This window comes from Nomascus leucogenys, chromosome 12, assembly GCF_006542625.1.
Source record: "Nomascus leucogenys isolate Asia chromosome 12, Asia_NLE_v1, whole genome shotgun sequence".
Lineage (NCBI taxonomy): Eukaryota > Metazoa > Chordata > Mammalia > Primates > Hylobatidae > Nomascus > Nomascus leucogenys.
The window spans coordinates 6,809,278-6,832,297 of record NC_044392.1 but is presented as its reverse complement, the minus strand read 5'-3'; the positions used below and the strand labels follow the sequence as shown (position 1 = coordinate 6,832,297).

Here is a 23,020-nt window from a genome sequence, read left to right as displayed (position 1 = left end):
CACTAGAGAAATTAGTAAAAGAGCTGGGGTTTCCTTTGGGGGAAGAAATCAGGGCATATAACCAGTAGCTTTAATTCTCTGCTAGGGCCAGGTGCAGTGGCTCACACCTGTAATCCCAGCAATTTGGGAGGCCAAGGCAGGAAGATCGCTTGAGCCAGGAGTTCAAGATCAGCCTGGGCAACACAGGGAGATCCCATCTCTCCACACAAAAAAATTAGCCAGGCATGGTGGCACAGCATGCCTGTGGTTCCAGCTACTTGGGAGGACTGAGGTGGGAGGATTGCTTGGCCCCAGGAGTCAGGGGCTGTAGTGAGCTATGATTGTGCCACTGCACTCCAGCCTGGTCAACAGAGCAAGACTCTGTCACAAACAAACAAATAAACAAACAAAACAACTCAGTGGGATTGCCTTGGAGCCAAGGGACCCAAACAGATATGTTCTCTGAGGCTCCATACGGCACAATGAGCCCCTGTGATGGGGTGGCACAAGGGGCATTACAGACAGGGAAGCTAATGAGGGCTCATCCTAAGAAGCACTTTCTGCCAGCATTGTTCAACAAAGGCAGCCTCAGAAGCGGGTGAATGCCTCATGATAAAGTATGTGACAAAGACTGTGGCTACTGCTGGGGAAGCTGCTGGAGGACCAGGCCAGTGGGAGCTGAGCTAGATTATCTCTGAAGTTCTGACCTTGAAGAGAGAGAGGGGCTGGCCGTCAGGAATCCCCGAATCTGCTCTTCAGCACAAACTCCTGCTAAGCAGAGCCTCTCACAGCAGAGATACCACTGTGGTCGCTGATGGGCCCACCTACCTCTAGGACAGCAGCCACCCTCATACACTTGTGCGGAGGGAGCCTCAAACATTCTTCCCCTATTGTTGTGAAACCCTGCGAACAGATCATTTATCTGGGCTCTCACTTGCTCTCCTATTTCACAACAGAGGTGGGCAGGGCATGGTTGTTATTCCTATTTGACCAGTGCTTTTTTGAGTCCAGAGAGGCACAAGGAGTGGCCTAGCCAACACTAGAACCCAAGTTTTCCAAGTCCCAGCCTGGGTCTATGCTGCCCACCAGACTACGGGGATAGTTGGCCCATGCTCTGTTCTGCAGGCAGAGGAGGCTTCTGAAGGCTCCTGGGCTGCCAAGCCCCTCCCCAGAGTTGTGTTGCCCAGAACTCTGGGCAAGATGGACCCTCTAAAACCTATGCCTTCCAGACAGCGGAAATCCTAGTCCCCTCCCCTCTTCTGCCACACAGGCTGAAAGTTCTTCCTGAGGGCTAGCCTGCACCCTTTCTGTTGTGCTGCATCTTCTTGGAGCTGGAAAGCAGCCAGCTAAACTAGAGGACAGGGCCAGGGAACAAGGTGAGGACCACCCAAGCTCTGAGAGGTAGGGCCAGGAACCACCTGGCCCAGCTGGTGAGACATTTTTTTAAAGTGGGTGTTTAGCAGTTACCACTTAAGGCCTGTGGGGAGGAACAATAATTATTGTGAAAATGTGCTTGGTACTGGGCTAGGTGGTTTCCAGGTTTTATCTCAATCCTCCAACAACCTTTTTGAGGTAGGTATTCAACACAAGGCTCAGAGGGGTCAACTGATGTGCTCAAGGCCACACAGCAAATAAGTGGTGTGACTCAGCTACAAACCCAGGTTGTTCAGATAGAAACGCTTGTGATCTTAACAACCTGTGTTCTGAGAAGTGAGAGAAGCAAAAGGAGTAGGTGTCAAGGCTGGAACCAGGTCTGACTCATGGTCCAGGGAACTTTTACTGCCCCTTCTCTCTCCACCCACCCCCCTCCACCTGGCTGGCTTTACTTTCAGTTGGGAATTTATGACGTACTCGCTCACATGATGGTGGTGGTGGGAGGGTGTGTGTGTGTGTGCGCGTGCATGTATGCTTGTGTGTCTGTCCCTGGGTAACTGTGGAACAGCTCTTGGGGCACCTCTCCTCCCCTCTCTTCCTCACACCAGCACTGCAGAGTTTGACTCATTTTCTTCCAGTGGTCCTGAGGGTGATGTGATGTGGGCTTGGGTTGGAATCCCACAGGCTGTGGGACAGTAGCTGTAGGCAACTTCACCTCTCCTAGCCTTAGCTCCTTCATTTTAAAAAGGGGATAAAGGGTCGGGCACAGTTGGCTCATGCCTGCAATTTCAGCACTTTGGGAGACCAAGGTGGGCAGATCACTTGAGGCCAGGAGTTCGAGACCAGCCTGGTCAGCATGGTGAAACTCCATCTCTACTAAAAATACAAAAAAAGTAGCTGGGCATGGTGGTGCACGCTTGTAATCCCAGCTACTCAGGAGGCTGAGGCAGGAGAATCGCTTAAATCTGGGAGGTGGAGGTTGCAGTGAGTGGAGATCCAGCCACTGCACTCCAGCCTGGGTGATAGAAGGAGACTAAAAAATAAAACATAAAAAATAAATAAAAGAAAAAGAGGATAGAGTATATAACCTCACAGGTGGTTGTGAGGATTCAATGGATTAATAGACGTAATTTAAAAAATTATAAATAGAGACGGGGTTTGGCCATGTTGTCCAGGCTGGTCTCCAACTCCTGGGCTCAAGTGATCCTCCACCTTTGGCTTTCCAAAGTGCTGGGATTACAGGCGTGAGCCACCGTGCCCGGCTGAAAGTAAAATGTTTCAAAGGTTTCTGAACACACTGAGCGTTTTCTAAGGGTAGGTAATGGGTTGTTCAGGAGTCACTCCACGGGGCAGTGCTGACTGGTGTGGCTGAGTCCCCTGACTGTTTTTCTATCGCAATTGGAGGAGATAAACGCTGCCCTAACCAGGCCAGTCAGGAAAGCGGGGAGAAACTGTGGAGGAGTCCCCTCTTCTCACCAGCCATGCCCTGCAGCCTGTCCCCCAGGGTTTTACAAGGTGTCCCCGCGGCGGCCCCTCTGCTCACCGTGCCCAGAGCACAGCCGGGCCCTGGAAAACGCCTCCACCTTCTGCGTGTGCCAGGACAGCTATGCGCGCTCGCCCACCGACCCGCCCTCGGCTTCCTGCACCCGTGAGTCCCCCCTCCAGGCTGCACTGCGGAGGGTGGGGGGTGGGGGTGGCCAAGGAGGAAGGCCTGATCCAGGTGGTGGTGAGGGCAGGGTCTCCACACTGGGGCTCATGGGGGCGGATATGGGGGCCAGCGCCCCGGAAGGCGGCGTACGAGGGAGCGGAGCCTGGGCGCGCCCTGGGGGCCGGGGCCTTTGATGAGAAGAACCAGGACAACTGCGAGAGTCCAGACGGAGGATGGGGTTAGGATGCCTGGCGGATCACTGAGGAGAGCGCCCCTCCGCTGCCCTCTCCTCACCCTGCCTACCCTCCAGCAGAAACGGGGGCTCCCGACCTTCGCACCGTCGGTTCTCGGTCCCCATGCTCCCATCCTCGGCCCCTCACTAACCTCCTCCCAAATCCTCACCAACTGCCCCGCCACTCTCACATTCCGACCTCCCAAGGGCCCCCACGCTCCCGTCCCTGACCCTTCCCGGGGGGAGGGGCGAGCCCCTCCTCCCGCCCGCCCCTGCTCCCTCCCGCCCCTGCTTCCGCTCGCCCCTGCTTCCGCTCACCTCGGGCTCATCCGCCCTCGACCCCTCACTGACCGGCCATCTCTGTACCAATCTCCCTGACTGAACCCACGCCCCCATTCCTCCCACCCCAGACCCCTCAGACCGTCCTATCCCCCATGCCCACTGGCTCCCACGGCCCATTCCCGCTCATCCATCCCTGTTCCTTCACGGCCGTCCCTTCTACCCTCCTCCCTGACTGACCCCATGCCACTGGCCCTCCTGTCCCCCGTCCCCCCCATTCACCCAGTCCCTTGATGAACGCCCCGGTTCCCTGCTCCCCGACTGACCCTCTGCTTCTCCTGCCTCACGGGAGGTGGACAAGACCCCGCCCCCCTCGTGCATCCCGCCCACCTCACGGGCACCCACGTCCCGCCCTGACCGCCCCGCCCCTGTGCCGCCTCAGGGCCGCCGTCGGCGCCGCGGGATCTGCAGTACAGCCTGAGCCGCTCGCCGCTGGCTCTGCGACTGCGCTGGCTGCCGCCGGCCGACTCGGGAGGCCGCTCGGACGTCACCTACTCGCTGCTGTGCCTGCGCTGCGGCCGCGAGGGCCCGGCGGGCGCGTGCGAGCCGTGCGGGCCGCGCGTGGCCTTCGTACCGCGCCAGGCCGGGCTGCGGGAGCGAGCCGCCACGCTGCTGCACCTGCGGCCCGGCGCGCGCTACACCGTGCGCGTGGCCGCACTCAACGGCGTCTCGGGCCCGGCGGCCGCCGCGGGAACCACCTACGCGCAGGTCACCGTCTCCACCGGGCCCGGGGGTAAGGCCGTCCGCGCCCCCCACCCCGAGGCCCCCGCTCCTGCCGCCCCTGCGCCCTCTCGGGGCCGCCCCGTCGGTCCTGCGGGAGCCCCACCCACCCGCCCCAGAGAAGCCACCCTCTGTACACGCACCCCGCCCCTCTCCAGGACACAAAGTCAACCCCCGGACGCCCCAGCGTCAGTCGCCCTCCCGAGTGTGCGAGAGGGACTGAGGATGCAGGCGTCCCCTTACTACCGGGCCAGAGGGGAGGCGCGCTGTTCTGTGCGTCTGCGGGAAGCCGCTGGGTGCTCGCCTTTCTCCTGGACGCCTTGCACAAAGCCTCTGTCCCGCTCACAGCTCTGCAGTTGGCCTCGCCGCTGATTTCTCAGGGAAAAAGAGGTGGAAAGTCCCTTAATCTCTTACCTTCCCTTTAAAAAAATGTCAGTAGGAATCCGAATTTACTTCCTTCCCTCTGTCTCGGGAAGCCGGATCCGGTCCTGTGTCCCTTACCTCCACCCCTCGGCCTCTGCATGGTTTTGCTGCATCCGGCCACCTCCTTTCCTGGTCCCGGGAAAGGGCAAAGGAAGCTTGTAGAGTTAGGCTGTAGGGGCGATGGAACCCACCAGCCAATACATCTCTGAGTCTGGACATAAGGTGAATAATACAGCCTTTTTACACCACACCTTCATTCTTGACAGTTTCTTTTGATTCGCTTCTCAGCTGGGGTGGACCTTCAAGTAATGCTTGTATTCTTTGCAAGAAAGATAAGCGAGTGGTATGGTTTCTGACTCCCTACCTAATCGAGACTATAGGATCGGCCTGTCACCCTGCATCCCTGCTTTCTGTGATCCCGCTTCTGTCTTTGGCAGTGGTGTTGCCAAGAAGTCTGAGGCTAGGGTTATTTTCATTCTTTTCTACGTAACTTGGACATATGACATGTACACGTATGCACATGGATGTTAGACTAATTCTTTAACCTACTTAACCTACTGTTGAAAATAAACTTTTTTTTTTTTTTGAGACAGAGTCTTGCTCTGTCTGTCTTCAGGCTGGAGTGCAGTGGCGCGATCTTGATTCACTGCAACCTCTGCCTCCCGAGTTCAAGTGATTCTTCTGCCTTAGCCTCCCGAGTAGCTGGGACTACAGGTACATGCCACCACGCCCAGCTAATTTTTGTGTTTTTTAGTAGAGACGGGGTTTCACCATGTTGGCCAGGATGGTCTCCATCTCTCAACCTCATGATCTGCTCGCCTCAGCCTTCCAAAGTGCTGGGATTACAGACGTGAGCCACTGCGCGCCTAGCCAAACTTCTTTTTTTTGAAATGGAGTTTTGTTCTTATCACCCAGGCTGGAGTGTGGTGGTGTGATCACAGTTCACGGCAACTTCTGCCTCCCGAGTTCAAGCGATTCTCCTGCCTCAGCCTCCCGAGTAGCTGGGATTACAGGTGTGCACCACCACACCCAGCTAAGTTTTGTATTTTTAGTAGAGATGGGGTTTCACCATATTGGCCAGGCCGGTGTCAAACTCCTGACCTCAAGTCATCTGCCCGCCTTGGCCTCCCAAAGTGCTGGGATTACAGGCATGAGCCGCCTCGTGCCAGGCTGAAAATCATCATTTAACCAATATGGATTTCTTTTTTTTTTTTCTTTTCTTTTCTTTTTTTTTTTTTTTTGAGAGGAGTCTCTCTCTGTCACCCAGGCTGGAGTGCAGTGGTGTGATCTTGGCTCACTACAAGCTTCGCCTCCGGGGTTCACGCCATTCTCCTGCCTCAGCCTCCCGAGTAACTGGGACTACAGGGACATGCGGCCACGCCTGGCTAATTTTTTGTATTTTTAGTAGAGACGGGGTTTCACCATGTTAGCCAGGATGGTCTCAATCTCCTGAGCTCGTGATCTGTCCACCTTGGCCTCCCAAGTGCTGGGATTACAGGCGTGAGCCACTGCGCCTGGCCACCAATATGGATTTCTTTTGATTGAGTAAACCTTTTGAGTTGCACAACTTTTTTTGTCCCGGGAAAAGTTTTCTTCAGGCGGGGAACAGTGGCTCATGCCCGTAGTCTCAGCACTTTGGGAGCCTGAGGCCAGGAGCAACGTAGTGACATCCTGTCTCTACAAAAAATTTAAAAAATTAGCCAGGCATGGTGATGTGTGCCTGTAGTCCCAGGTGCTCAGGAGGGTGAAGCAGGAGGATCAGTTGAGCCCAGGAGTTTGAGGCTGCAGCGAGTGATAATTGTGCCACTGCACTCCAGCCTGAGTGACAGAGCCAGACTATGTCTCTTAAAAAAAAAAAAAAAGTCTCTTAAAAAAAAAGTTTTATTCAGCCACTGCTTTGACTAGAACTTCTGATAACTCAAATATATCTCTTAAAAATATCTCTAAGCCTTAGGTTGTACATTCATTTTCTGATTCTCAAATCTTGTCACTTCACTTCCCTTATCCTTTTGAGCTCTTAATCCATTTCCACTGCCTTTTGGAGATTTCCCAGCTTGTCTGGGTTTCTGGAACAGTACTGTTTTTTCCTGTCTCTATTGTGATTTAACATTTGCTATTGCATTTACATCTTTAAAAATTCTTTTTTTCCATCTTTCTTTCATGTCAGATGGGTATTTTGCCAACGTAAAAAGGTTCGGGTGTGACACATCTCACATACGAGTGTGAATCCCCAATTATCACACTTCCAAACTACAAAAGGATCACATTTTTAAAAATTCAGTAGAGAAGAAGAAAAAAATCCATAATCTTATTACATAGATATAAACAACTATTAATATCTTAGAGTATATCCTTCCAGAAAATTTTCCAGTCTATCTTGATCTCTGTATTCATATTTGTAACTATCTACCTATAAAATCCCTTTTGTTTTAATAAGTCATGCACCATTTAAAGACATTTTGGTCAACAATGGACGGCATATATGATGGTGATCCTGTAAGATTATAACGGAGCTGAAAGACTCCTGTCACTTAGTACTTTCTGTTACAGTTGCCTGCAGTATTCAGTACAGTCACATGCTGTCACCCAGGCTGTACAGGTTGTAGCCTAAGCGTGTCATAGGCTATGCTGTTTAGGTTTGTGTAAGTACACTCTGGTGTTTGTACAACAATGAAATCACCTAACAACGCATTTCTCAGAACATCTTCCCATCATTTAGCAATGCACGATGGTATGTGTAATACTAACTTTTATCTGGCATTTTACATTAACAATCTTTTTTGTTTGTTTGTTTGTTTTTGAGATGGAGTCTTGCTCTGTCACCCGGGCTGGAATGCAGTGGTTCAGTCTTGGCTCACTGCAACCTCCGCCTCCCGGGTTCAAGCGATTCTCCTGCCTCAGCCTCCTGAGTAGCTGTTATTACAGGCACGCACCGCCACATCCGGCTAATTTTTGTATTTTTAGTAGAGACAGGGTTTCGGCATGTTGGCCAGGCTGGTCTCGAACTCCTGACCTCAGGTGATCCACCCACCTCAGCCCCCCAAAGTGCTGGGATTACAGGCATGAGCCACCACGCACGGCCTTATGTTAACAATCTTAACTGTTTTGACACAGATAGATTTAGAAGCCATGTTAAGGAAATACTCTTCTATTTCCATTTTCTCAGTAAAAATACTAAGCTTCCACTGATCGAGTGCTGCAGTGTTTGGCACTGTGCAATATGATTTTCTACATTAATTCATTGAAATGGGGCTGGGCACAGTGGCTCACGCCTGTAATCCCAGCACTTTGGGAGGACGAGGCAGGTGGATCTTTTGAGGTCAGGAGTTCGAGCCAGCCTGGCCAACATGGCGAAACCCCGTCTCTACTAAAAATAAAAAAAATTAGCCAGGCGTGGTGGTGCACACCTGTAATCCTAGCTACTGGGGAGGCGGAGGCAGGAGAATCGCTTGAACCCCGGAGGTGGAGGTTACAGTGAGCTGAGATCATGCCACTGCACTCCAGCCTGGGTGACAGAGCAAGACTCCACCTCAAAAAAAAAAAAAAGATAAAAAGAAATGAAACTCGTCTTAGATTGGTTTTGGAACCCAGGTCTGTCTGACCTCAAAGCCCTGTGCCTTTAATCCCTAGGCCATATAATCCTTCACTGAACTTTTTCTAAAAATCAGAAATGGATGTTAATTTTATAAAATGCTTATTAAGCATTTTCAATATGACCAAATATTTTCCTTTTTGACCTGTTGGTATGATGAATTCTATTAATGGATATTTCAATGTGAACTCTCTGCACGCCTGGATTATACTCTACTGGATATGAATATATTATTCTTTGGATGTTTTGCTGAGTTCATTCACTTATATTTTAAGATTTTTCCCGTCTACCTTTCTAAGAGAGATTAGTGTTTTGTAATGTGTTCTTTGTCAAGTTTTGGCACTATGGTGATGCTGGCTTTGGTAAAGTTATCAGGAAAAATTTTTTCTTTTTCTCTGCTCTGGGACAGTTTTAACAACACATTTACATATTCTTTGAAGGCATGAAAAACTGCCTGGGAAACTTTCTGAGTTCTATGCCATTTTTGGAGGGAAAGTTTTATTTATTGATTGATTGATTTAATTTTTTGAGATGGAGTCTCACTCTTGCCCAGGCTGGAGTGCAATGGCACCATCTCAGCTCACTGCAACCTCCACCTCCCAGGTTCCAGTGATTCTGCTGCCTCAGCCTCCCAAGTAGCTGGGATTATAGGCGCCCACCACCACGCTCAGCTAATTTTTGTATTTTTAGTAAACATGGGATTTCACCACGTTGATCAGGCTGGTCTTGAACTCCTGACCTCAGATGATCTGCCTGCCTTGGCCTCCCAAAGTGCTGGGATTACAGGCATGAGGCACTGCGCCTGGTGGTTTGATATTTTTAATCTTTACTGTAACTTCTTGATCAGTTTTATAAATTTGTGCTTTCCTAGAAAATATTTTGTTCTTTTTCTAATTTATTATTAGAAATGTATATACATTTCCTCAGTACCTGGAGTTAACTTCACTTTCTCTTTCTTCCTGTTGTATGCTTGTGATTTCTGTCTTTTTTTCTTAATTATCCTTGCCAGAAGTTAATTTTACTGGTTATGACACAGAATCAGCTCTTGAACCTATCAATTCCATTGTTCTTTACTTTCGTCACTTATTTTATGATTTTTTGTTATTATTATTTTTGGGATGGAGTCTCACTCTGTTACCCAGGCTGGAGTGCAGTGGCGTGATCTCGGCTCATTGCAACCTCTGGCTCCCAGGTTCCAGTGATTCTGCTGCCTCAGCCTCCCAAGTGGCTGGGAGTACAGGTGCACGCCAGCATGCCCGGCTATATTTTATGATTTTATCTTTATTAATACCACTCTCCTGCTTTCCTGAAGTTTTTTTTTTTTTTTGAGACAGAGTTTCACTCTGCCTGTCACCCATGCTGGAGTGCAGTGGCATGATCTTGGTTACAGGTGTGAACCACTGTGCCCCGCCAAAACTTTTAATTTTGATGAAGTCAAGTTTATTTATTTTTTCTTTGGTTGCTTGTGCTTTTGGTGTCATTGCTAAGAAACCATTGCTTAGTCCGAGGTTAACGTTTCTGTGTTTTCTTTTAGTGTTGTAGTTTTGACTCAAATTATTTTAGAGGATGTGCTTTTATTTCCAGATGACTTGCTTTTGTTTATCTTTACGTTGCTGATTGTAGTGCTTCATGGAGGTTTGTACATGATAAAAATTTTTAAACTATTTCATGGCTACTTTAAAACAATGTGCACTATTTTATAGTGTATTCTTTCTCTCTCTGTCTTTATAGATCTATATCTATGTCTATCTATATACACACAGATGTTCCTCAACTTAATGACAGGCTTATGTCCCATTGGGCTTATTATCAGTTGAAAATGCACTTAATGCACCTAGCCTGCCAAATATACCTTAGCCTAGCCTACTTTAAACATGCCCAGAACACTTACATTAACCTACAGGTGGGCAAAATCACCTATTTTACAATGAGTATTTTACACTGAGTATCTCGTGTAATTTATTGAACACTGTACTGAAAGTGCAAAAACAGAGTGGTTGTATTACTTTTACACCATTGTAAAACAATCATCAGTTAAACCATCACGAGTTATTATTCGGTTGTAGTTCCTTCTTATTTTTTACTTGATGTTCCAAAGACTGGGAGGGGTTCGTTTTGCATTCTGTTTGTGATTTTGTTAAAATTCCTTGTATTTGGAATGAATTTTATTTTAAATATTTCTATTTTGCTGATGCACTTTTAGTTTCTTCACCCAGCCCTTCTCAGTTTCTCCATTTTTATCTCATCTTGTTTCTTTTTCTTCTCCACCTGTTTTCTCCTTATGACCTTCTGTACCTAGTTGGTGGAGGCTGTGTTTTCTTTCTTCTTAAAGTGCCAGAGCGTTTTACTTACTCTCTATCATATTAAATCACTTTTCAAGATCTGCTTCTCCTGAGTCTTCAGAATAATGTTCCTATTCCCTTATTCTGAAATATTTTTTCATATACCCAATTTCTGGTGTTTTCTGTTTACTTGTTCTTGAGTAAGGAAATAGCTGGTGTTTGTCAACAACAACAAAAAAGATGGGTGAATTCCCCTTTGAATTAGTTATGAGGTTTTCAGCTGCAAGTAACAATAAATCTCAGTCTAACTGATATTATTATATTATTATTATTATTATTATTAGAGACTTTGTCACTCAGGCTGGAGTACAGTGGCATGATCATAGGCTCACTGTGACCTCAAACTCCGGGGGTCAGGTGATCCTCCCGCCTGAGCCTCCCAAGTGGCTAGGACTGCAGGCATATGCCAACATGCCCAGCTAACCTTTTTTTTCTTTTAAAATTTTTTTTGTAGAGACAGAGTATTGCTATGTTGCCCACGCTGGTCTCTAACTCCTGACCTCAAGCAAGACCCCCATCTATGCCTCTCAAAGCTCTGGGATTATAGGCGTGAGCCACAGTGCTGGGCCCTAACTGACTTTAACTTAAATGATTTCTTAGCTCACATAAGAGGGCTAGAGTTAAAGCTTGGTTCATTCAGCAGCTCAAAAGTGTCCTCAAGGACCCAGGTTTTTTATGTCTGTCCACTCTGCCATTCTTATCACATAGGCTGGTTCCCTCATGGTAGCAAGGTGGCTGCAGCAGCTCCAGACATCATATCCTTACCATTCAGAGGCAGAAGAAGAACTGTTTCTTCCTTGCAGGTATCTTTTTAAAAGTAAGAAACTTTTCTCTGAATCCCCTGTCCCCAGCTAACTTCTTTTGTTGGCCAGAACTGGATTATAAGCCCAACCCTAAACCCTTCATTGGCAAAGGGAATGAGTGCACACAAATGTCTTAGAGCAACCAGAAGCTACCCAAGTCACCTATGGGGAGACAGTAGACTATGAACCAAAAATTCAGCTCAGCTTGCAGGAAAGGGGGACAAGGCTGTTGACTAGGTTTCCAGTACTATCTGCTGTAACTTTGGCCCCACTTGGGTGCTGGCTGATTCCCATCCCAAATCTACAGCTGGAGAGCAGGTGCTTGGTGTTAGTTTTTAGCTCCACTAGCAGGATTTATCAGGCTTTCATCTAATTATCTCTTCAGAGCTGAGCTGGAACCATCTTCTACCTCTCTATCCTCTCTATCCTGGCCATCTGATGCTTTCCACAAATGTAGCTCAAAAGTGGACATTTCTAGCCTCCTTTTCCATCTCTGCCCCTATCTGTATTCACAAGGAACTTTGCCACCTCCTAGAATGCTTCATCACTCCTCTTGCCTTTGTGCTCAGGCCTTTTCTGGGAGCTGCCATCTCAAAGTGAATTTTGGCTGAGAAGCGCCCCCGGGGGATAGGGAAGAGCACTCTTCCTCGAAAGCAGCTCTGCAGTAGAGTGCTGGCTGTGCATTGTCCACTTGACAAAGACCTGGCTTTTTTTTTTTTTTTTTTTTTTTTAAAGGGTCAGACACTGAAGGGAGGAATAAAGGATTTTTTGAGTTATTTTTAGAATGGGAGGCAGTGCCACTCTGTGGGCAGTATAGCCTGGGGATTCATTACAATTGCACTTTTTGATCTAGTCCCACTGCCTTGATCATAAGTAGAAATGTGCCACTCTACTCTCCAGCCCCCATTCTGGCGATCAGCTGTCAAGACTAGTTAATGGTGATGGTGTAGGTTTTCAACTCTTACTGTGTCTTTATGTTTTAATTGGAATTTGGGAAAGACATGGAGTGGAGGCTGCTAGATATATATGCCATTTAAGACTAGAAGCCACATCCACGCACTTGTCAGAGCCTGAGCCACCTACTCCCTGTTTCCACTTCCTTGCCTTATTACTATCTGCTCGGTGCTTTCCTCAATCCCCCGAAGGCACCGGGAACGTCCACTTTATGAAAGCCAGTGGGAAGTTTGAATCATCATCTTACTCTGTCTCCTCTCAGCGTAAGACATGGCCCAGTGCCAGCTCCTCTTGCTGGAATGCTGGTGCTGAGCACTTGCTCAGTCCCCCATACACATTACTTCATAAAATTCCCACAGCAAGCCTAGGAGGTGTCATCATTGTTCCCATTTTACACACGGGGAAACCGAGGCTCAGGGAGTAAGATCACTTGCTTGTGGACCAATAGTGGGCTAACCACTGGAAAAGTCAGGAGGGAACCTTCCTAAATGTTCTCTTCCCTGGGCTTCCATCACCTTGCGCACCCTTTTTCTTCCTCCTGCCTCTGTGGCTCCTCCTTGTCAAGCTTCTCTTCCTTTGCCTGTTTCTTACATGTTGGCGTGTCTCAGGCTTATTCCCTAAAAGCTTTTCCTCTTCTCTTTCTATGCATTTTCCCTGGACAGTTTCATCCCTTCACCTTCTCATGGCTCCTGCATCTCCATCTTTCTCCCAGACACCTTTTCTGAGCCCCGGAACCATTTCTCCCACTGCCTTCCTGGCATCTTCTCTTGGAAACCCCTTTGCCGAACACTAACCCCAGGCCTTATTACCTCCCGTATATGTGTGTATGTGTGTGTATGCTGCTGTTCATCTGGCATCATCCAGACTGGCAGTTCTCAAACTTGTGTGCACACTGGAATCACCAAGAAACTTAAAAAATAAAGCAACTGGCCAGGCGCGGTGGCTCACACCTGTAATCCCAGCACTTTGGGAGGCCGAGGTGGGCGGATCACGAGGTCAGAAGATGGAGACCATCCTGGCTAACACGGTGAAACCTCGTCTCTACTAAAAATACAAAAAATTAGCCAGGCATGGTGGCAGGCGCCTGTAGTCCCAGCTACTTGGGAGGCTGAGGCAGGAGAATGGAGTGAACCCGGGAGGTGGAGCTTGCAGTGAGCCGAGATCCCACCACTGCACTGCAGCCTGGGCGACAGAGTGAGACTCTGTCTCAAAAAATAAGCAAATAAATAAATAAAAAAAGCAACTAATCCCTGAGCTCCAGCCTACAGAGATGATGGTTTGTTTGCTCTGGGTTGTGACCTGGGCAACATTTTGTTTACTGTAAAAAACACATAAAATGTATCATCTGAACCCATTTCATTTGTATAGTACAGTAATGTTAACTAGATACGTTGTCCAAAGGATCTCTATAGTTTTTTTTTCCTTTATTTTTATTTTTATTTCTTTTGAGACTGGGTCTCGCTGTATTGCCTAGGCTGGAGTGCAGTGGCAGCCTTGACCTTCTGGTCTAGGGCAATCCTCCTGTCTCAGCCTCCCACGTGGCTGGGACCACAGGTGAATGACACCATGCCCAGCTAATTGTTTGATTTTTTGTAGAGACAGGGTCTCACTTTGTTGTCCAGGCTGGTGTTGAACTCCTGGGCTCAAGCGATCCTCCCACCTTGGCCCTCCCAAAGTGCTGAGATTACAGGCATGAACTCCCATACCTGGATGTAGAACTTCCATCTTGCAAAGCTGAAATTCTATATCCAGTATCCAGTCAATAACTCGCCTTTACCCCCACCACCCTCCCCTGGCAACTACCGTTCTACTTCTTTTTTTTTTCTTTTTTTCTTTATTTTTCGAGACAGGATCTCACTCTATCAACCAGGCTAGAGGGCACTGGTGCAATCTTGGCTCACTGCAACCTCCGCCTCCTGGGTTCAAGTGATTCTCCTGCCTGAGCCTCCCAAGTAGCTGAGAATATAGGTGCCCGCCACCAGGCCTGGTTAATTTCTATAATTTTGGTAGAGACAGGGTTTCACTACATTGTCCAGGCTGGTCTTGAATTCCTGGCCTCAAGTGATCTACCGGCCTTGGCCTGCCAAAGTGTGCTGGGTTTACAGGCATGAGCCACTGGGATTATAAGCATGAGTCACTGCACCTGGCCTACTATTCTACTTTCTGTTTCAAACAGTTTGACTACTTTAGATACCTCGCGTATGTGGAATCATGCAGTATTTGTCTTTTTCTGACGAATTGTTTCACTTTAGCATAATGTCTTCAAGGTTCATTCATATTGTAGCATATGACAGAATTTTCTTCTTTTTAAGGACTGAGTAATATCCTGTTGTATGTTTACACCACATATTCTTTTTTCTTTTTACTCTTTTTTTTATTATTATACTTTAAGTTCTAGGGTATATGTACACAACATGCAGGTTTGTTACATAGGTATACATGTGCTATGTTGGTTTGCTGCACCCATCAACTCGTCATTTACGTTAGGTATTTCTCCTATTGCTATCCCTCCCCCCACCCTCTACCCCCCGAGAGGCCCTGGTGTGTGATGCTCCCTGCCCTGTGTCCAAGTGATCTCATTGTTCAACTCCCACCTATGAGTGAGAACATGTGGTGTTTGGTTTTCTGTCCTTGTGATAATTTGCTTAGAATGATGGTTTCCAGCTTCATCCATGTCCCTGCAAAGGACAGGAACTCATCCTTTTTTATGGCTGCATAGTATTCCATGGAGTATACACCATATTTTCTTTATCCATTTATCCACTTATGGACATTTAGGTTGCTTCCACCTCTTGGCTATTGTGAATAATGCTGCAATGAACATGGGTAAGCAGTATTTCTTCAAGACCTGATTTCAGTTCATTTGGATATATGCCCAGAAACAGGATTGCTGGATCATATAGTAATTAAAATTTTTTGAGGAACCTCCATATTGTTTTCCATAGCAGCTGCACCAGTTTACATTCCTACCAATTTACATTCCTACACAATGGTGTACAAGGGTTGCAATTTTTTCATGTCCTTGCCAACCTTGTTATGTCCCATATTTTTGGTAGTGGCCATCCTAAAGGGTGTGAGGTGATATCTCATTGTGATTTTGATTTTGATTTCCCTGATGATTAATGATATTAAGCATCTTTTCATGTGCTTCTTGGTCTTTTGTTTATCTTTTTTTTTGAGACAGAGTCTCACTCTGTTGCCCAGGCTGGAGTGCAGTGGTGTGATCTCAGCTCACTGCAACCTCTGCCTCCCAGGTTCAAACAATTCTTGTGCCTCAGCCTCCGGAGTAGCTGGGATTACAGGTGCACGTCACCACGCCCTGCTAACTTTTGTATTTTTAGTGCAGACGGGGCTTCACCATGTTGGCCAGGCTGGTCTCAATCTCTTGACTTCAGGTGATCTGCCCCCTTGGCCTCCCCAAGTGCTGGGATTACAGGCAAGAGCCACCGCGCCTGGCCTATATATCTTTTTTGAAGAAATGTCTACTCGAGCTGATCTGAGTGCAGTGTTGTTTACAACTAATTGATCACAACCAGTTATAGATTTCTTTGTTCCTTCTCCACTCCCACTGCCTTGCTTGATAGCAAAACAAAAAAACAAAAAAACAAAACCTACCCAAGTCCTTTGTCTATTTTTTAATTGAGTTATTTGGTCTTTGTTGTTGAGTTCTAGACGTTCTTTATACATTCTGGATATTAACCCCTTAGATAAATGGTTAGCAAGCATTTTCTCCCATTTCAAAGATTGCTTCTTCAGTCTGATTATTGTTGCCTTTGCCCTGCAGAAGTTTTAAAGTTTGATATAGTCTCATTTGTCTATTTTTGTTTTTGCTGCCTGTGCTTTTGGTGTCATATCCAAGAAATCATTGCTGAATCCAATGTCATGAATCTTTTCCCCTGTGTTTTCTTCTAGGAGTTTTATCATTTCAGATCCTACATTTAGGTCTTTAATCCACTTTGAGTTCATTTTTTGCATATGATGTTAGGTGAGGGTCCAACTTCATTCTTTTGTAGGTGGATATCCACTTTTCTCAGTGCCATTTGGTGAAGAGACTATCCTTTCTGCATAGCATAACCTTGGTACCCTTGTGGGAGATCATTTGACCATACATGGAGAGGAGTTATTTCTGGGCTCTGTATTCTGTTTCATTGGTCTATATGTCTGTACTATATTGCTTTGATTACTGTAGCTTTGAAATATGTTTTGAAGTAAGGGAGTGTGAGGACTCTACCTTTGCATGTGAGTGTGTGTGTGTAGGTTTTGTTGTTGGTTGGTTTTTGTAAATGGTGGAGTCTCACTGTGTTGCCCAGGCTGGTCTCAAAATGCTGGCCTCAAGTGATTCTTTCACCTTGGCCTCTCAAAGTGCTGGGATTACAGGTGTGAGCCACTGCCTCTGGCCCACCTTTATTTTTACTTCCCATGATTGTGTTGACTATTCATGGTCCTTTTAGATTCCATTTGAATTTTAGGATGATTTTCTATTTCTGCAAAAAATGCCTGGGATTTTGATAGGATTGCATTAAATCTGTAGATCACTTTTGGTAGTAGAGACATTTTAACAATATTAAGTGTTCTATTCCATGAATGCCTTTCCAATTATTTGTGTTTTATTTCATCCAAACACAGGATGCCTTTCCAATTATTTGTGTTTTATTTCATTTCTTTCAGCAACATTTTATAGTTTTCTGTATAAAAGTCTTTCATCCCTTTGGTTAAGTTTATGTCTAAGTATTTTATTATTTTTGATGCTATCGTAAGTGGGATTGTTTTCCTAATTTCCTTTTTGAATTGTTCATTGTGTATAAAAACACAACAAATTTTTGTGCATTGGTTTTGTATTTTGCAACTTTGCTGTATTTTGTTTATTAGTTCTAAATTTTATTTTATTTTTTTGAGATGGAGTCTTGCTCTGTTGCCCAGGTTGGAGTGCAGTGGCGTGATCTCGGCTCACTGCAACCTCTGCCTCCCGGGTTCAAGTGATTCCTCTGCCTCAGCCTCCCAAGTAGCTGGGACTACAGGAGCACACCACCATACCCAGCTCATTTTTGTATTTTTAGTAGAGACGGGGTTTCACCATGTTGGCCAGGATGGTCTCAATCTCTTTTTTTTTTTTTTTTTTTTTTTTGAGACAGAGTTTTGCTTTTGTTGCCCAGGCTGGAGTGCAGTGGCACGATCTCAGCTCACTGCAACCTCCACCTCCCGGGTTCAAGTGATTCTTCTGCCTCAGCCTCCCAAGTAGCTGGGATTACAGGCATGCACCACCATGCCTGGCTAATTTTGTATTTTTTTTTTTTTTTTTAGCAGAGACAGGTTTTCACCATTTGATCAGGCTGGTCTCGAACTCCTGACCTCAAGTGATCCACCTGCCTCGACCTGACCTCAAGTGATCCACCCGCCCAGCCGGTCTTGATCTCTTGACCTCATGAACCGCCTGCCTCAGCCTCCCAACGTGCTGGGATTATAGGCGTGAGCCACCACACCTGGCCTAAAAATTTTGGGGTTTTCTACATATAAGATCATGTCATCTGTAAACAGAGATAAATTTCCTGCTTCTTTTCCAGTTTGGATGCCTTTTATTTCTTTTTCTTGCCTAACTACTCTGGCTAGAACTTATGGTATTATGATGAATAAAAGTGATGACAGCAGACATCTTACCTTTTTCCTGATGTTGGAGGGAAGGCTTCCAGTCTTTCGCCATTGGGTATGATGCTCACTGTAGGCTTTTCATATATGGCCTTTATTCTTTGGGGATAATTTCCTTCTATTTCTAGTTTGTTGAGTGTATTACCTCTTGACCAGACCATTGGAATCGTTAAGTAGCAGGTCCTTCTGCCTCTAAATGCTCTCTTATGTCTCCAAGCTGCAGCAAGTATAGAAAGAGCCTGGAGTATTAGAGCCAACCACCATGAGAGAAGCTGGGCTGTAATGGGTGGGCAAGCAGCAGAAGGCCTAATGCTTTTCCCTCTAGGGGACAATGAAGAAAAGGGCTGTGGGGGCAGAGGGGCCCCTTTCCTCTGGTCTCACAGACTCCTCCCCTTTGGCCATGCCTCTCAGGCAGTTTCCTAGCCCCGCCCACAACCCGTTAGACCACGCCCCAGGCCTCTCTAGTCCCGTCCCACAGCCCCGCACGCCGCACCCTCTTCCCCGCACCCCCAGCCCTGCCGTGCAGTGGGTCAAGGTGGAGAATCCCACGTAACTTACTTTCAGCGCCCTGGGAGGACGATGAGATCCGCAGGGACCGAGTGGAACCCCAGAGCGTGTCCCTGTCGTGGCGGGAGCCCATCCCTGCTGGAGCCCCTGGGGCCAATGACACCGAGTACGAGATCCGATACTACGAGAAGGTGAGTTCGTGTCTGGGAGGGACCTGGAGCCTGCCCCGCACCTGTCCCGCAGAGTTTCTGGTTCTTCAGGCCATCCTCCCAGCAAAAGCCCTCGTTACTCCCTTTGTAAACATAACCACCCGTCTCCTAGGGGCCCCAGGCTCAAGTCTCTCCCTCCTCCCCCAGACTCCTGCTCTTCCTCTCTCCGCTCAGGTCTATCTCCGTCACCAACTATCTCCATCGTCCCTGTGTCACCTAGTGTTTTGGTTGACAAAGAGCTTTCTCTGGGGACCGGTCCAGATTTTGTGTGGCTGAATCTTATACGTACCATTTGTAGAGCCCTTTTAAAGAAAAAGGACACAGAAAGATCATATCATTTCTAATTTCACAGAAATGCCTGACCATGGAGCACATTGCTAGGTGTAGTGGTGTGCTGGTAGATATTTAACAGCCAGCTTTCCAGAACAATAAATGTATGAGTTGTTGTAATTCCAGTCATATAAAAAATGTGTAGCACAGCATTTACAGTGATAAAAAATATGTACAGAACTCTTGATTGTGAACTCCATATAGCCAATTGATACCCATAGGATACTTGTGCTGATTTTTGCTGACCTCTTGTATCCATTGTCAATCTGTGGTTGCAGCTTAGCTGCGATGTAACAAATGGAGTCACATCCCAATCTGCTCTTTTCCCCATAAGTTTATTACCTTTATTTTTATTTATTTATTTATTTATTTATTTATTTCTAGACAGAGTTTCATTCTTGTCGCCCAGGCTGGAGTGCAGTGGCATGATCTTGGCTCACTGCAACCTCCGTCTCCCAGGGTCAAGTGATTCTCCTGCCTCAGCCTCCCAAGTAGCTGGGATTACAGGCATGTGCCACTACACCCAGCTCATTTTTGTATTTTTAGTAGAGACAAGGCTTCATCGTGTTGGCCAGGCTGGTCTATATCTCCTGACCTTGTGATCCACCCGCCTTAGCCTCCCAAAGTGCTGGGATTACTGGCGTGAGCCACTGCACCAGGCCAATTTATTGTCTTTAAATCTGATATGCAAACTACCGTTAAACTGTTTCTCATCTTGGTGCAAATTATATTCACTAAAGTGAAACCTCTTTCAGCTTCTAAATGTGTCAGAACTTCACTCACTCCTCAATGACATGAGAGATTCGTTTGCCCAAAATAGTTTTTGAATACTAGAAGTCTGTTGAGACCTGTGGGTGTTGGGGGTGAGTGGGAAGGAGGAGAGAGTCCTGAGTCACTGCTGGGTGTCTGACCTGGGTAACCCAGAGTCTGAGGTGCCACTGACTGAGATGGAGAAGCACTGAGGTGGAAGGACAGGCTTGGAGCAAGGTGATGAACTTGGTTTTGCTCATCTAGCATTCAGGGGGCCTCTGGGACACCCAGGTGGACTTGCAGGTCTGAAGCTTAAGGGAGAGGCCTGGCCTGGAAAGAGGAGAGAAAGAGAGAGAGACTGAGAGAGTGTTGGGGGCTCTCAGCATAGAGACAGTAGCTGCTGCCAGGGGAAGAACTGGAGGAGAGGAACGAGAAGGGGAATGTGTCTGAGAAGAGTGGCCAGGACAGAGCCCTGAGGAATGCTGATGTTTAGGGACAGCAGCAAAGGACACTGGGAAGCAGGTGCTTAGAAAGGACTCACTGAATGGACTTTGAGGATCAAGGTATAGACAAGAGCCCCAAGGCTGAGCTGGGTGGATGCTCCCAGTTTGTTGGGCATGAAAACCCTCAAAAAGAGGAGCAAGGGCCAGGCTCAGTGGCTACCACCTGTGATCCCAGCAGGTGAGACGGGAGGATGGCTTAAGGCCAGGAGTTCAAGACCAGCCTGGGCAACAAAATGAGACCCCCCACCTCTACAAAAAAGAAATTAGCCAGGCATGGTGGTGTGCGCCTGTGGTCCCAGCAACTTGGGATGCTGAAGCAGGAAGATCGCTTGAGCCCAGGAAGTCAAGGCTGCAGTGAGCAGTGATTGCACCACTGCACTCCAGCCTGGACAACAGAGCGAAACCCTGTCTCAAAAAAACCCACCAAAACAACAAAAAAGAAGGAACAAGGCCGGGCGTGGTGGTGCACGCCTGTAATCCCAGCACTTCGAGAGGCCAAGGCAAGTGGATCACCTGAGGTCAGGAGTTCGAGACCAGCCTGGCTAACATGGCGAAACCCAGTCTCTATTAAAAAAACAAAAATTAGCCAGGCATGGTGGTGGGTGCCTGTAATCCCAGCTACTCAGGAGGCTGAGGCAGGGAGAATTGCTTGAACCCAGGAGGTGGAGGTTTCAGTGAGCCGAGATTGCACCACACTGCATTCCAGCCTAGGTGACACAGCAAGACTCTGTCTAAAAAAAAAAAAAAAAAAAAAAAAAGAACAAGTATAAAAGGGCTATATTTGAAAGGCTTCAGTGTACTCTCATGGAGCCTGCTGCGTAGAAGCCTTGCTGGGCCACTGGACCTGGGCGGGTGTCTGGCAGCTCCTCTGCGGAGCCACAGTGCTTCTCATCTCAACCTCTCTCTGCACCCCAGTCCAGCCCACGGTGCAGAGGGGCTTGCTCGCAGCACATTGCCAATGCCCAGGTAGGCAGCCTTGCTCCTTCCTCCTCTCTGCCCCTAGCCTGCCCTACCTTGTAGGTCCTGAAGCCACTGCTTCTCTGTCTTTCAATGGATTGTTGAGATGCCTGGAAGAGAGATTCTGATTGGCCCAGCTTGGGTCAAAGTCCATCCCAATTCCTGAATGCTATGGTCAAAAAGCCGGAGCCACCGAATATCAGTGGGGAGAGTAACCTTCTGGGGCTGTGGATATGGCAGGGCCTCTAATAAGGTGTGGGCAGGGACGAAATGACGGGAGGAGCATCTCTAGTATGCCATTGTCAGGTGTGTTGGGGTGGAGTGGGGGGGCAGCAGGATGTCGAGCAAAAAACACAGGCTCTGCAGGGATTCAGAGGGCGCACCAGCCCCTTCCTTTATGTGAACCTCACCTAAAAAGGAGATGGAAATGCTGACTCCACAGGGCTGTTGTGAGGCTCACAGGAGGCAAAGGGTCTCATGCAGAAGCTGGCACTGAGTAGACGCTCATCAGTGATAGCTCCAGCTGGGGCCTTGGGGGAGTCTTTACCCCTCTGAACTGCGTTTCCTTATCTGTGAAACAAACAAAAAAGATAATAACTTTCTGTCCTCTGAGCCTTGCAGGACAGTTGTAGAAATCAGACATCAAGGAAAGGAAAAGCCTTGTGGGCCATTGGGGGCTTTCATGGGTCAGGGCTCATTCTCTCATTCTGTCCTTTGAGGCTTCAGGCCTACTTAGGGCACTGGCCCAGCTCAGCCTGGATGGACAGGCCCTGGTGGTCCTCATCCTGTCATCCCCCGGAAGGAGGATCTGGTGTCTTCTCTAAAATTTCTCTTATGCAGAGGTGGGGCTATTCTCAGCTACAAGTGCCACCGAGTGTGGGTGGGTGCTTGTGGTGAACACAGGGGCTAAGGATCCAAGGAAAAGATCCCTGGGAACCCCCAAGATGATTGAGGTTGGGTTTTCGCACTCAGCCCACATTCACCTAAGGACACTTCTCCTGCCTCCCTGTTCCTGTTCACCCTTTGTTCTCCTAGAACAGTGGATCTGGCGCTGGTGGGCTTCACTTCTTGATCTCTCTCCAGGGTCAGAGTGAGCAGACTTACTCCATGGTGAAGACAGGGGTGCCCACAGTCACCGTCACCAACCTGAAGCCGGCTACCCGCTACGTCTTTCAGATCCGGGCCGCTTCCCCGGGGCCATCCTGGGAGGCCCAGAGCTTTAACCCCAGCATTGAAGTGCAGACCCTGGGGGAGGGTAAGTAGTGTGTGTGAGTGGACAGGGACCTAGACAGAAAGAACCCCGCACAGGGCTGAGACAGGGAGACAAATAGAGGGGGCGAGTTATCTGGAGTTATCTGTGCAATGAAGGGAGCCTGCAGAACAGTTTAATTACAACCTAATAATTAATGACTTTGAAATCCACTGACTAATGCCTGTTCACCGACATGAATTAGATTGGGAAACTGTCCTGGAGGAGCTCACAGGAGAGGGGTTTGTGAACAGCTATAACCCATGTCTCAGCTGGATAGAGACTCAGTTTGGATAGAGACCCAAACATGAGACACTGTCCCTTTCCCCACTAGGCCTTAGAGTGTGATGCTGACTTCACTGAAGGTTGATGGACATGAAGGGGTTGCATTGCAGCGATAAACACAAAAATAAGGATTGCGGCCAAGGCGCGGTGGCTCACACCTGTAATCCCAGCACTTTGGGAG

The 23,020-nt window shown here is 47.8% G+C and overlaps 1 protein-coding gene and 1 non-coding gene across 4 annotated transcripts in view; one reads left to right on the top strand and one right to left on the bottom strand.

Annotated features, from left to right (window-relative positions):
• The window catches only part of EPHA10 (EPH receptor A10), a 46,578-nt gene that overhangs the window by 8,243 nt on the left and 15,315 nt on the right, over positions 1-23,020 (top strand). For all 3 annotated transcript variants that reach the window (XR_004032560.1, XM_030823465.1, XM_003273291.4), the window contains exons 4-7: positions 2,846-3,001; positions 3,955-4,305; positions 18,614-18,747; positions 22,389-22,560. Coding sequence is in view for 2 of the 3 variants with exons in the window: in XM_030823465.1 (XP_030679325.1) it covers positions 2,846-3,001; positions 3,955-4,305; positions 18,614-18,747; positions 22,389-22,560 (813 nt within the window). In the remaining variant the exon portion in view is untranslated. The remainder of the gene's footprint in view (positions 1-2,845; positions 3,002-3,954; positions 4,306-18,613; positions 18,748-22,388; positions 22,561-23,020) is intronic.
• Positions 6,877-6,977, bottom strand: LOC115837816. Its single transcript, XR_004032866.1, has one exon. It is a non-coding gene; the product is annotated as a small nucleolar RNA U13 (small nucleolar RNA).